The sequence below is a fragment of the Octopus sinensis genome, linkage group LG5 (assembly GCF_006345805.1).
Source record: "Octopus sinensis linkage group LG5, ASM634580v1, whole genome shotgun sequence".
NCBI classification, from domain to species: domain Eukaryota; kingdom Metazoa; phylum Mollusca; class Cephalopoda; order Octopoda; family Octopodidae; genus Octopus; species Octopus sinensis.
In genome coordinates, this window is record NC_043001.1 from 90,809,455 (window position 1) to 90,822,827 (window position 13,373).

At 32.5% G+C, this 13,373-nt stretch overlaps 1 protein-coding gene across 2 annotated transcripts in view; it reads left to right on the top strand.

The window, feature by feature from the left end:
• Positions 1-13,082, top strand: part of LOC115211610 (serine/threonine-protein phosphatase 2A 65 kDa regulatory subunit A alpha isoform) — a 47,275-nt gene extending 34,193 nt beyond the window's left edge. For both annotated transcript variants that reach the window (XM_029780204.2, XM_029780206.2), the window contains 12 exons: positions 1,723-1,870; positions 3,040-3,195; positions 4,461-4,575; positions 4,768-4,924; positions 5,498-5,597; positions 6,284-6,406; positions 7,501-7,561; positions 8,013-8,167; positions 9,094-9,236; positions 9,943-10,034; positions 11,510-11,544; positions 12,697-13,082. In XM_029780204.2, the coding sequence (XP_029636064.2) occupies positions 1,723-1,870; positions 3,040-3,195; positions 4,461-4,575; positions 4,768-4,924; positions 5,498-5,597; positions 6,284-6,406; positions 7,501-7,561; positions 8,013-8,167; positions 9,094-9,236; positions 9,943-10,034; positions 11,510-11,526 (1,267 nt within the window). In that variant the 3' untranslated portion in view covers positions 11,527-11,544; positions 12,697-13,082. The remainder of the gene's footprint in view (positions 1-1,722; positions 1,871-3,039; positions 3,196-4,460; positions 4,576-4,767; positions 4,925-5,497; positions 5,598-6,283; positions 6,407-7,500; positions 7,562-8,012; positions 8,168-9,093; positions 9,237-9,942; positions 10,035-11,509; positions 11,545-12,696) is intronic.
• The last annotated feature ends 291 nt before the right edge of the window (positions 13,083-13,373 follow it).

A 13,373-nucleotide genomic window follows, 5' to 3' on the forward strand; every position in this document is an offset into this window, starting at 1 on the left:
TGCAGTTACATAAATCAGTATATGTGGATGTATGTAAACTGCAAACAATGGTAAAAAATAAAATTTTCCATTCTCCTCAGCTGTTTTCACTATATTAGGATTGCTATGAATGTGTTTCTCTGATGCTTCTTAGTTGACATTGCTCTTTCAAGGTCCCAGTCATCAGATTTGTGATCTTTGCAATTGTTACATAAGTCTACTATGACTACTACTTGAAAGATGTTAAAGAAACTTTTCTCACTAGATAACACTTAATTTTATCAGTCAAAATAGAAGGGTGGACAGTTTAGTAGTTTTTCTAGCCAAGCTGGTGTTCATATAGGCCAATACAAAAACGGGTGAGCTTGCAAATACTTTGTGTCGGTTGGTTTGAAAATCAGTGCAGCTAAAACCAAGATTCTTTCGAATGGACTTTTGTAAATGAACAGAAGGGTGTCCTAACAGTGAATTGCATCCAATGATAAAAGGTGGATAAATTCATCTAGAATTGTTCTTCCTTTCAAACAGTCTGTGACAATAAAATTAAAGCACATTAGTTTGTGTGGTCTTGAAATGAAGCTCTGCAAGAAAAATGTATTCCAAGCTCTGTTCTGCAACATGAAATCTGATTCCTCTGGAGTCAGGATATCCATTATTTAGAAATATTAATTTCCATAGACACAGCTGTGTAGTTAAGAACTTGCTTCCCAACTGTGTGGTTTCGGGTTCAGTCCCATGTGCAACACCTTGGGCAAGTATCTTCTACAACCTCAGGCTAACCAAAGCCCTTGTGAGTGATTTTGGCAAGTAGAAACTGAAACTCATGTGATGGCTATAAATAAACTTAACTTTTTACTAGCATTGTTATTCATTTCCATCGTCCATGAAAAACATGTCTGACCATAGGGAAATAATACTTTGCTTGACAGCAGGCAGGGCATCCAACTGTAGAAAATTTGCCTCAGGTTTTGTGTGACTTGTTCAAGCATGGAAAAGTGGACATTAAAATGGTTCAGAGATTACACACACTTTGTCAACATGGCAATTACATGTCCTCAAAATATGTTCTTTGAAGTGACTATTATCTGAACCTAAAACCTGCAACTACCACTGGGTTTGGGCTATGCTTGTCTCTGCTCAAAAATCTCTTTATTCTTTCAAGCCAACTCTATACTTTGGTTGTGGAGGTGCAACTGAAGACATGGCTGCAGGACATCTCAGCAGATCTAACTTTATTGTTGAAACTTTAACCACTGATCAGTTGCAGTCAATAAGCAGGGATTGGTTTCAAAGTAGGTCTTACTTGACTTGTGACAGACAATAACGAATTACAATTGTTTGCAACATTGGTTACCAGAAGATGTTAGAGAAGTCTGAAATTTTGATATCAATTACATGCAATAAAATATGGCTAGGTTAGTCATCTAGATTATTTGTGAAAAATAGTTGAGTTTATTTGAAAAAGTTTGTTCTTTAAATTTTAGAAAGGTAATTGACATGAGATCTTGCTGTAATATAAATGATTTTAACATAAGTCTATAAAGTTTTATAGTGTTGCTGAATGACTGTACCCAACTGGGATACAATATGAGCAACAGAACTTTTTCTTTTTCCATTTAGGTTTAGGTGATTGTGACAGCTGGAACTTGCAAAGTGGTTTTGTCATAGAGTGGTATTAGGCATGTTGTTGTTGTACTTTAACACAGAATTGAGTTTTAATAATGCAATTTTTTTCTATTTCAGGTGTTTTAAAACCTTATGTTTAGATGATACTCCAATGGTACGTCGAGCAGCTGCTGGCAAGCTGGGAGAGTTTGCAAAGGTGGCAGACACAGAATACCTCAGATCTGATTTAATTTCATTGTTTAATAGCCTTGCTCAAGATGAGCAGGTAGGTTTACTTAACTTTATTTTGTAATTTTCCATTATCAAATCCTTTGGTTGAGATTGTCACTAGAGTTGAGTTTTCATTACAAAATAATGAACATAAGTCTTTGTCCTCAATTAATGTTTATATGCACAGAGAAAATCTTTTTAAAGTGGAAATGATGAGGTGCAGGTATAGTTGTGTTCTGTAGTTTATTTCAAATACCTGGCTGTTGCTGGAACATTAGTTACAGTGTGGTTAAGTTCACCTTTTTACTACATGGTTCTGGATTGAATCTTATTTGCCATCACTTCATGGTACCTACAGCATATCTTCTGCTATAGTCTTAGGTTGACCAGTACCTTGTGAGCAGAATTTGGTTGACAGAAACTGTAGAAGTATGTCAGATATAGGTATATCATTCTGTGCATGTTATATTGAAGAACCAACTATTCAAATATTTTTTTAATGGTTTCCCATTTTGCCTTATAGGTTCATTGTTTAGTTTGAACAATATTTCGAAGTGTTCTTGGTCTCATCTTCAGAATGAAGTGATGGTAGTGGTACTATTATTTCCATGGTTTTGAAGTAGCAGCACTACCACCACGTTTTTATGAAGTTGGGATTGGGAAGTTTTTGAGACGTTTAATGGTCTTAGGAATTTTTTCTTTTTGTTCCAAACTAACCTTAAAGAAACTAATAAGGAATATGAAAAATCAACATAACAGTTAAAAGAAAAGTAATTTTTTATATATGCAAAGATGTGTGTGTGGCTTTTATTAGTATCAAGTACTTTAATAAAAAAAATGCTCTGGTATTTGTCCTGCTATAGTTTCAGGAGTATTGACTTGTCACTTTTGCCAGTGATTGGACCATTGAAAACCTGTAGCCAGTGACTTTTTCAACTTGTATATAGCCACTCCATCCATATTAACTTCTCATAATTATGCTTTCCTCTCTTTTAGTTAAACTAATATTTTATCATAGGTTTTTTTTTTTTTTGTTAACATTTTCAGGTAGATGAGCTTCTACTCTCTATTGCATCTTTTGAAATTTCACTTAACATTCTCAATTATTTGATCACTTTTTTTATTCATATAAAGGAATAGTTTGTATGCACAAGTTTAGGTATAAAATATATTTCATTTTCCTTTTATATACATGAAAGTTTTTATTTTTTAATTTTTTATTAGGATTCAGTACGTCTGCTGGCTGTTGAAGCCTGTGTCGCTATTGCATCATTACTTAATGCTGAAGATGTTGAAACCCTTGTAATGCCAACACTACGGCAAGCAGCTGAAGATAAATCATGGAGAGTGCGTTATATGGTTGCTGACAAATTTACTGATGTGAGTACTATCATCATTATTATTTAATGTCTGTGTACATGTTGGTATAGGTTGGATGGTTCAATGGCTTCTATCCTGAGGGGTATGTTAGTCTCTAGTGTCTGCTTTGACAAGGTTTCTATAGCTGGATGCCCTTCATAACATGGTACATTTATAATTCATTTGACTTTGACTAAACTTACTAAATTAATTTACTGTAGTAAAGATTCTCTGAAAAACTGTAGAAAAAAGTCACCCATCAGAAACAACCAGACAACGTATCTTATTAGGAAGCTCATGTACAAATCTCCTCCTCTCCCCATCCCAATTCATTGATAAATGCACTGCAGTAGTTAATGCTGTATCACAACCTACAGTGCTTGGAGAAAATCGTTATTGCCACTTCAAACTGGGCAGCTCATACTAAGCATTGCAAGACCAGCATTAAAACTGCATTAAAGCTTGCATCACATTATCCACATGCAACTGAGGCACCACACTATATCTGCATTAACTCCATGACAGACCTTGAACACCTACAGTGGAATCATGCTAATTTATCTCCATCTCAAAGACTACCATACACATATCAAAGAAACCTGACACTCCTCCACTAAACATGAACGGCACCTTCAGTCACTTAAAACACTAGGCCTCGCTATCACTGAAGAATTCTCTTGGTGATCACACATCTCCAAAGCAAAGATTACATACATTTCACTGTCTGGTCTTCCAATTGAACTCTCAACAGCTGCTCACTTGCCACAACATTCAGATAAGTCCCACATTAGAGTACTGTTATCATTATCTAGAATGGTGTTGTTGCCATTCATATCAATATTCAAGATTGCATGCAAAGAAAAAACTCAACTGACTGGCATGAAGTCACTCACAAACATTCCAGTCTATGGCCCATAGTTTTGCTCCTTGGCACTATCTAGTTTTGTGCCAATTTACTTCTCTCTCTACTGATCATCCACATTTTGTCTACTTCCCTCTTCCGAGCTTCATTCTTACCATTATATATGTCCTTCCCTAGAACAATAGTCATTTTGGAATTCCCTACCTGCAATCATTGACTAGCAACATTTCAAGTAGACTGTTAATGACCTGAATCTTTTCTTGGGAGAGCATCTATGAAAGTAGATTGATCAATACTTGCAAATATATTTTTGTGGTGTGTATTATGAACTATTATTTTATGATAAACATACAGTATAAAGCGAGGGTGGTATTACGCGTACTAACTTGACAAATAACTTTGCTTTAATATTTTCTTTTTTCAGTTACAAAAAGCTGTTGGCCCTGAAATTACAAAGAATGATTTAGTGTTGGCTTTTCAAGGACTCTTAAAAGATTGTGAAGCTGAAGTACGTGCCGCTGCTGCACACAAAGTAAAAGGTCAGTAGAATGGGACTATTTAACATTTCAGATTTAAATGTGTTCGACACAATCATTTGATTTTTTAAATGTTTGTGATTGTGTGCATTTAACTCTTTATTTTGGGGATTTCTTGAAAACTTAACTGTCAAGCAAAAAATAGTTTTCCAAAATATCTTAAATTATTTTCTTTTCTTTTTTTTTTTTAATCAGATTTTTGCCAGTATCTTGCACCTGATATCCGTGAAAGTTTGATCATGACAAATATCCTTCCTTGTGTCAAAGAACTTGTTTCTGATGCCAATCAACATGTCAAGTCCGCTCTAGCCTCAGTCATTATGGGTCTTTCTCCAATTTTAGGAAAAGAAAAGTAAGTGAAAGGAATATGTATATATAATTATTTAAAGGGTACAATACATTGAGAAATACTCATATTCTTTAGGTGCAAGCCACATATGAAACTATTAGTAACGTTTAAATACATGTATTGAGCCCTTTTAGATGAAAAATATTTATCTCATCAGATGGAGTACTTTGTTGAATTTTCTATCATGGAACAGTAAATTTTATATATATATATTATAGCAAATAAAAAATAAGATGTTGGATAAATATCAGTTCATTACAGCTGTTTCTTACACTTTTTATTGATCCAACTAAAGGTGGTGCTTACAGGTAAGTCAACAAAACCTGGTGCATACCATTTAAGTGCCCGATTGTCTCCATCATCACTTTATATTGTTATATATATAATTTACTCCAAATAAATTATTGATCTTCAAATATGACTTCAGGAAATTTTCATAATTTTCAAGTTTCTTGTTAGATTCTTGATATAAAAGAAAAAAATAGTTTTTTGTTTTCTTTTTCATTTTCTAAACATTTTTTCAATATTTCTCTGTGAATTTAATGCTTTTTATGTCTGCTTCATCTATTTTTCTAGTACAATAGAGCATCTCTTACCTTTGTTCCTGACACAGTTAAAAGATGAATGCCCTGAAGTTAGATTAAATATTATCTCTAACTTAGATTGTGTTAATGAGGTATGTTTATTCTTTGTTAAAAAATGTCATTTATGAAATAAGTTATTTTAAAATAAAACTGTTGGTTCTACTGTGTTGTAAAATTGCATCTTTCTTACGTATCTCTTAAGTTGTGGTTTTCACTGAGATAAACTTTAAGGATCAGATGTACAAGACTTAAGAAAATGCGGAAATTTTTTTTTATCCCTCTCTATTCACATTAGCAGATAACTTGATATGATATGTAGGGTTGAATGATTGGACAGTAAACATTAATTTGCATTACTCTAACTAGAATTTAATCCTTAAATCGGATCTCTTCAGTTTCGCTCACAGATTTTAAAATTATTTTTTCTTAACTAAACAGTTTGAAACTTTATGTACTGGTATAATTTCTCACATTGAACACAGTTTACTTTCAAGATTTTTGACAAAATTTCGTATTGCAGAAATTATTTCATGTTAAAGCTGTTGTATTTGGGTAATTTTAACCAATCAATGACGTATTCAGATGAAGAAAGCTACTACCGTATGCAATGGTAATCAAAGAGCAACAACTTCTGGGCCATCTCTACTAAATGTCACCATTTAATAGGCTGATATTCAATTTATTTGGCTAGCTGTGATTTAATTTGCTTAAATGATTCACTTACTAAAACTTGTGTGAGTTTTTATTGAAATTAAATTTACTGCTTTTTGTATTATAGGTAATTGGTATTAAACAGTTGTCAGAAAGTCTTCTCCCAGCCATAGTTGAATTGGCTGAAGATACAAAATGGCGAGTGCGTTTAGCTATTATTGAATATATGCCCCTATTGGCTGGTCAGCTGGTAAGTTGTGTTCTTTTTTTATGTCTCTGCTCATAAACTACCTTTCAACTACCTTTCAAAAATGAACTTAAAAAGCAGAATAAAGGTCCTCAGTATGATTTTTAGCTGTATTTCCTTATTTAACATTTATGTGTAACTTTCACATTTTCTTTTAGTTATATGATCTATAATAAATCTTTTGTAGTGTGTGCATCAGATAAATATTTAGTTACTAGATCAACTTCCTCCTTGTCTACTGAGTGCTCAGGTTATCTGTAATAAACTATACATTTTCAGAGGTGTAGTTTACAATAATCACACTGCCTTAACGGGACTATAATTGACTGATTACCACAAAAATCTGCACTTGGTACTTTCTATAAAGTGAGTGGTTATTAAGAAGTGAGGAGACTATACCAAAGCAGGCATTAAAGCATGCATCCTTCAGCTCAGATTCTCTCAAATCATCCAATTTATGCCAGCTTGGAAAAGAAATGTTAATTGATGATGCTAGTGTGCATGTATTCTGTCTAGAATTCAGAATTGAATGTAGAATAAATCTGAATATTTAAAATTAGAGACAAAAGGTGCGAATCAAGCAATGGTAGCATTGACATAATTTTTATATCCATGAAAGATATAACAAAGAATAAGCCTAAATGTACGATTGTAATAGGTCTATACTCCAACAAATCAATCAGAAGTTTTATGTATGTTTGTATGTAAATGTCATGGTTTAGCCCTGATCAAATAAATTTATAAGGTGCATTCCAGATGTCTTTGTTTTCCCCCTCAAGATAGTGTAATTTGAGAGAGATTTTGTTATTTATAACAAGTCATGCAATTATGGAAGCCTTCTCATTGACTCCTATCATGTTGAAGGAAGGAATTGGTGTTTAAGCCAGTCTAAAGAAATGACTCCCTCTCTGTACTATTGATAAGAAAGGATTTCAGAAGTCAAAAAAGACCTAATCTAGTTTGTTTTTTTAAATTTTTTAATCTATTTAACTATTAAAATATTTGCAAAAACTTTACTATGTAAAAATGAAGCAGTCAGATGACATGATTATACTTGTGTAACATCATTATCACCTTTTAAAATTTAATTTTTCCAGGGGGTAGATTTCTATGATGAAAGATTGAACACTCTTTATATGAACTGGCTAAATGACTATGGTAAGTAGTTTGAAAGATATCATTTATACATAATATATTATCAAAAGGTTCTGCAATTAGACTGCAGAAAGCCATTTGGGTTTTGATACATCTCATAATAAATTAGTTTTAATGCTTGTTCTTTGATAGGCCAACTGATTGATAATTAAAATATGTAATTATTTTCCTCCTTTCCCTTAATTCCTTCACAGAATTAAGATCTGTTTTATTTCGTTATAGCCAAATAAAGTTTTAGTTGGCATTGCTAATAAATTTAGCATCCAGAAGATTTTTTAAATTTCTTGGCTTTACTCAAATCACTTTATCTTTGTAAATATGGTTATGATCCCACTCCATAATGGGTAGCATTTTATACTGGCTAGCAGACCACATCACTATTGCATTGTGTTCTCAGTTCACAATTTTCAGAATTGGCTTTCTAACTTCTAATTGTAATATTTTTTTTTTCTAGTGTATGCCATTCGTGAAGCTGCTACTTTGAACCTGAAGAAACTTGTTGAGAAGTTTGGTGTGGAATGGGCCCAAAAGACTGTGATTCCTAGAGTGCTCTGTATGTCACGTGATACCAACTATCTACACAGAATGACTTGTCTTTTTTGTATCAATGTAAGTTTGTAACTTGCTGAGAAGAAACTCAATTTAAACAATATTTGTGTTAAGTTCTATCTTGTAATCTGATGTTTTTAGGTATATGGATAAAACTCAAACTGTGCTTCCTAACTTACATTTAGTATAAGATTCCATGCACTGTATTCTCTTAGGCAATGACAAATCAAGAAGCAAATAATTCTTACATGAGGTGTAATTATTTGATATACAAATGACAAGGACATGATTTTATATATGTGCACATAGAATTTTAGAAAGTGAATGCAAAGTGTGTTTGGAAATCCTTACACCTTAATTTAAGATTAAGACTCACAGAAGGTGACAGTCTGCATTTTCAAATAAATATGATCGCAATACCATTAGGTTAGATCTAGATAGGTTCAGTGGCGATATGAATGCAAACAATTCAAGCAAGATAGTTTTTGTTAGCTGAAAATCTCAGCAGTATATTTTTCATTGTTCCACTTACTTGAGTATAACTTGAATATAAAGCATTAATCACAACTCAGTTTTTTTATTGGTGGCAACATTGAATTCTTGTGTGCCTATTAGTGGCTTACTAAGAAGCATAAAGTTACTATAAATATTTGGCATCCGTGTTTGTCTCCAGGAATCTAAGGATCTATTATAATTTGATATATCTAAATTTAATTTTATTTAGAACTTCTGTGCAAGTTATATTCTGTTCCTATACTGAAATTAGCTTGATAGCTCTAGCATAATTAACATTTCCTCCTCTGCATAAAGCAGCTTATTCTTCAAAATATGGAAGAAATTCCCTTTCATTAATGACCTTTTAATTTTTTTTTTCTATGTAGGATGTTGCATGGTTAGTCTTTCAAACATCTTTTAGCAGCTGAATACTTTAATGCTGGGAAAGAATTGTTGATGATAATTTTTTTTTTGTTTTTTTTTCCCCTTAGTTGCTGGCTGATGCTTGTGGTACTGATGCCACAACGAAGTTGATGTTGCCAACCATTTTGAGTATGGCATCTGACCCTGTGGCAAATGTTAGGTTCAATGTTGCAAAGACAATGCAAAAGTTAGGCCCTATGTTTGACCAGAAGTAAGTTTTTTTTTTCTTTTTTTTTTCTCAAATTTTTTCATATCCTTTAAATATGTGGCTTTTTATTGAAGGTGAGCTAATTTGTGTGTGTGTGTGTATTGGGATGGCAACTAGTTGGACCTTTTGAACTGTATGAGGTGAGATGGTTTGAATATTAATGTAGCCAAATGATCATTTCAGTTAGTTTTTACAAGTGGAAAGAAGTGACTAACAATCAAATGGAGTTCAACTATAAGAAGTTGAGTTTGAACTATTCCTTATTACTAAATTCAAGTCTAAGAAATTAAGAAGTATTACTTTATGATGCTCAGGACCTATATATAGATTGTCATATATAGTTTGATCTTGCTTTGGGATTGTGTCCACAAACATGATTTGTTACCTCTAAAATTAAAAGTAATCTGAAAGTGTTCAATAAGAATACTGCATATTAAACTCCTTGAGTACATGCTCTTGCATGTTTCTCATTCTCAGATCAGGCATCCATTTTAACCCATTTTATTGTCACCAGCAGATGAGCACCTGAAGATAAGTTTTTGTATTGATTACTGGTCCAAGTACCTGCAGTTATTTCTAATAGTTTGTGCGCTTATTTCATGATGGTTCTAGTAGTGACAAGTGGTATGATTCGGTTGGAGGAATTTGCTACACCTACTATTTCAATTAATTTAGCGGTTTTACTAATTTTCTGCATAATTTTTTTCAGTACTATTCAGTCCCAATTAAAGCCTGTTCTTGAAAGATTGAAATCTGATGATGATGGAGATGTTCGGTACTTTGCATTGGAGGCAATAGAAGGTGAGTCTTGGGATGGAAAAATAAATTTAAATATTTGCTGAAATTATGATTAACTAGGTGATCCATTTGGACATGCTTACCCAGTTTTTGAAACCTTAAATTAAAACACATTTTTAAGATTCTTTTTTCTTGGTGTATTTAATCAGGTGATCTACAAGTGTGGATGGTCATAGGCACACAGATTACTGAAGCAGTAATCAAATCCTGCTTGTGTAAATTTTAGGACTAGATAATTGTGATTTCTCTGTCATTAACCCTTTCGTTACTAACTCAGCCGAAAAATTTTTTGGTTCATAATACCAACCCGTCCGAGAGAACCTATTGTTATTTAAATGTAAATTTGAACCCAAATCTCGTTGGTACATTCATTAAAACATGTGATTTCACTTCATAAATAGTGGGGTTATAGTATCCGACATTGCTTGAAGTGATATCTCAACTCAGTGAATTTTGGGAGACTTTTTTCGGCATCGATCTTTTTCTTCAACTTTGAAAATGGATAGGAGTTTCATGTTATCAAGCATTGATTCCGAATTTAAAGCTTTTTCAATGGAAAATAGGGAGATATCGATAAAAAGAATGAATGAGGTCAAAAGTATGTGGTGTACAATAATTAATAGGAAATTTTATTTATCCGTTAACCGAAAGCAGCGATTCCGAAGAAACAAAGCGGCGATGGCAACAGCAAAGACGATTTTACATCGGAATGAAGTAAAAAAAACTTTTAAAATGTTTTTATTAGCAATTTTTCTGAAGAGATAGTTTATGCTTGTTTGGAGCGATCACTGTGGAAGCAAACTGTTTCGCAGATTGTAAACAAACACAAAGTTTTGAAAATTTGTGAAGCAAATACTGGGTACTGTTGTGGATTTAGTTTTCAGCATGGCCTAGGGAACGATGTGGTCTGGAATTTATCACTTCCATACCATAACCAGGGCTGTATATTATTTTTTGACCAATTTCTTTAGTTCGGTCAAACTTGTGGTGGATTCCAGTATTTCAGTTTATTCCACCTTTATGGTACACCTGTTGTGCATTAAATTCAACTGATGATCTAGTGATGTGCACAATTCTTCTTTATCAAAATTTTGTTGCATACCCATTTGAATATTTGCTGATGATTCATTTTCTATGGTGATGTTTATACAAAATGTTAATATTTTTACCTTTTGCTCAATTTACCTGTAATTAAAGTCACTTTGAGACAAAAGTTATGCAATAGAATTGATTAAGAACCCTTTCTTTAATTATGTTCCAAATATCACATTAATATGTTAAGTAAAAAAGTTAGTTATTTAATGAAACAAGCCTAAATTCATGATTATTTTAGAATTTAATTGAAACTCATGAGGGGTGTATTTTCGTCAGAAATACAGTAACAAAAGGGTTAAATAGACATTTAAATCTGGTGTTAAATTGAGTGATAGGAGTTTCTGTTTTGTACATATTTTCTTTTGTTTCTTTAATTTTTATAGCATTGAAGCTCTCTTAAAGAATTTTCACCATTCAGGTAAGCACATTTCACTTTTGATCTCTAGTTAAAAATTATTCAACTATTTGACAAAAATGCCATCAAAGAAGGGTGTTTTTATTTTTTGTTTGTTTTAAACTCTTAAAAACCACAACCTTATTAGTAAGCTTATAAGCATTGAACTAATTGAACTGATTGAACTGAATTTCGATGGTATTAAATTCAGCAAGTGAAATGAAATAGGGTAAATAAAAAAAAGACAAATTTCAATGTCTTTTTCTGTACATAGATGAAAAGCTGAAACACTGGCAGTTCTCTTAATTAACAGCTTAAAGATTTGATAGGTTGATTGGCTCATAACGAAAGATATCTTAACAGCAAGTACATAACTAATATATTGGAAATACATGATTACTGACCACAATACAGTTGTGCTAATAAACCAGTTAAGATTTCATTATGCCAATTCATCTGTGGGTTGTTGCTTATAAAATAGCAGTGGATTTCCAAATGGTAACAATTTCAATATTTATTCAGAATCTGATTAAAAGAAAATTGATGTTAGTATCAGTTGTTTCATTTAGTAATTTCTTCTTTACTGTTCAATCCAAGCTTTATTTTAGTGAATGGATAAAATGAACCTTCAAGTTGTCTTTATCTGAAATTAGCATGTAGATTTTACAAATTTGTGTATTTTCACATACAGAAGATTTATCATTTTTGCAGCTGAATCTTATTGCTAAGGAATAGAACTTTTTTTTTTTTCCTGTCCATTTTCTAAACTAGTTACGTTTTGAATTGATTATGTATCATCAATAGTCCATTATGACAATTAGGTTTTATTTTTCATATTGTAGTCATAGCATTTTGTTCTCAACTGAGAATATCTTGGCTTCACATTTTGGCATAAGACCAACAGTTTTGGCAGAGGGCATAAGTCGATTACATCGACAAGTATTCAACTGCTATTTATTTTGATCCTGAAAAGATGAAAGGCAAAGTCAACCTCAGAATTTGAACTCAGATCATAAAGACTGATGACATGCTAAGCATTTTACTTGGAACAGTAATGATTCTGCCAGCTCACTGCCTTAAACTTAGAATATATTAGAATACATGTTTTTTAGATTTATCTTCCTACATATTTGGAATTCTTTAATTTTGTTTACATTGATATACTTTCTTTTTCAGCTCCCCTTTTCCCAACCTGCAAGCCTCTTGACTGAAAGCTTCAACTTTGACATCCAGCAGCGTCCAGTCAGCGTGTACCTTAGCAGCAGCCACCGCCTCCTGCCAACACCAAATTACTATTACTTCTAACCAATCCTGGTTTTTTTTTTTTTCCTTTTGTTTTTTTCCCCTCTCTTGCTGATCACTTCCAGACCATTCTCTAAGGTAGCTGCCTGTGGCAAACCCCTATACAATCTCTTTGACTTTTGTTTCAGTTGGCGTCCACAAGCACTACAATTCAACTCCTGAGACTTGTATCACTTTCTCTCAAACCATTATTCATTCACTTACCTTTCTACTATCCTTAACTTTTAACACTTACCATTCTATCTATAGATCATTAAAAACAAAAACACACACACACAAGCACTCAGAGATTATATATATATATATATATATAATATATATATATATATATATATATATATATATTATAGTCATTCTAAATTAGATTTTTTTTTCTTAAACGTGAGAGGAGTTAAGGTCCATAACAATTGACATTTATATGAGTGAAAAATTTTTATTTCATTAGATTTCCTTTCCAATATTCTATTATAGATAAACATATGAACTACTGTTTGACTCACCCCTCCTCTTTTTTTTTTCTATTCCTTTCTTCCCAATAGCTCTTTGCAGTT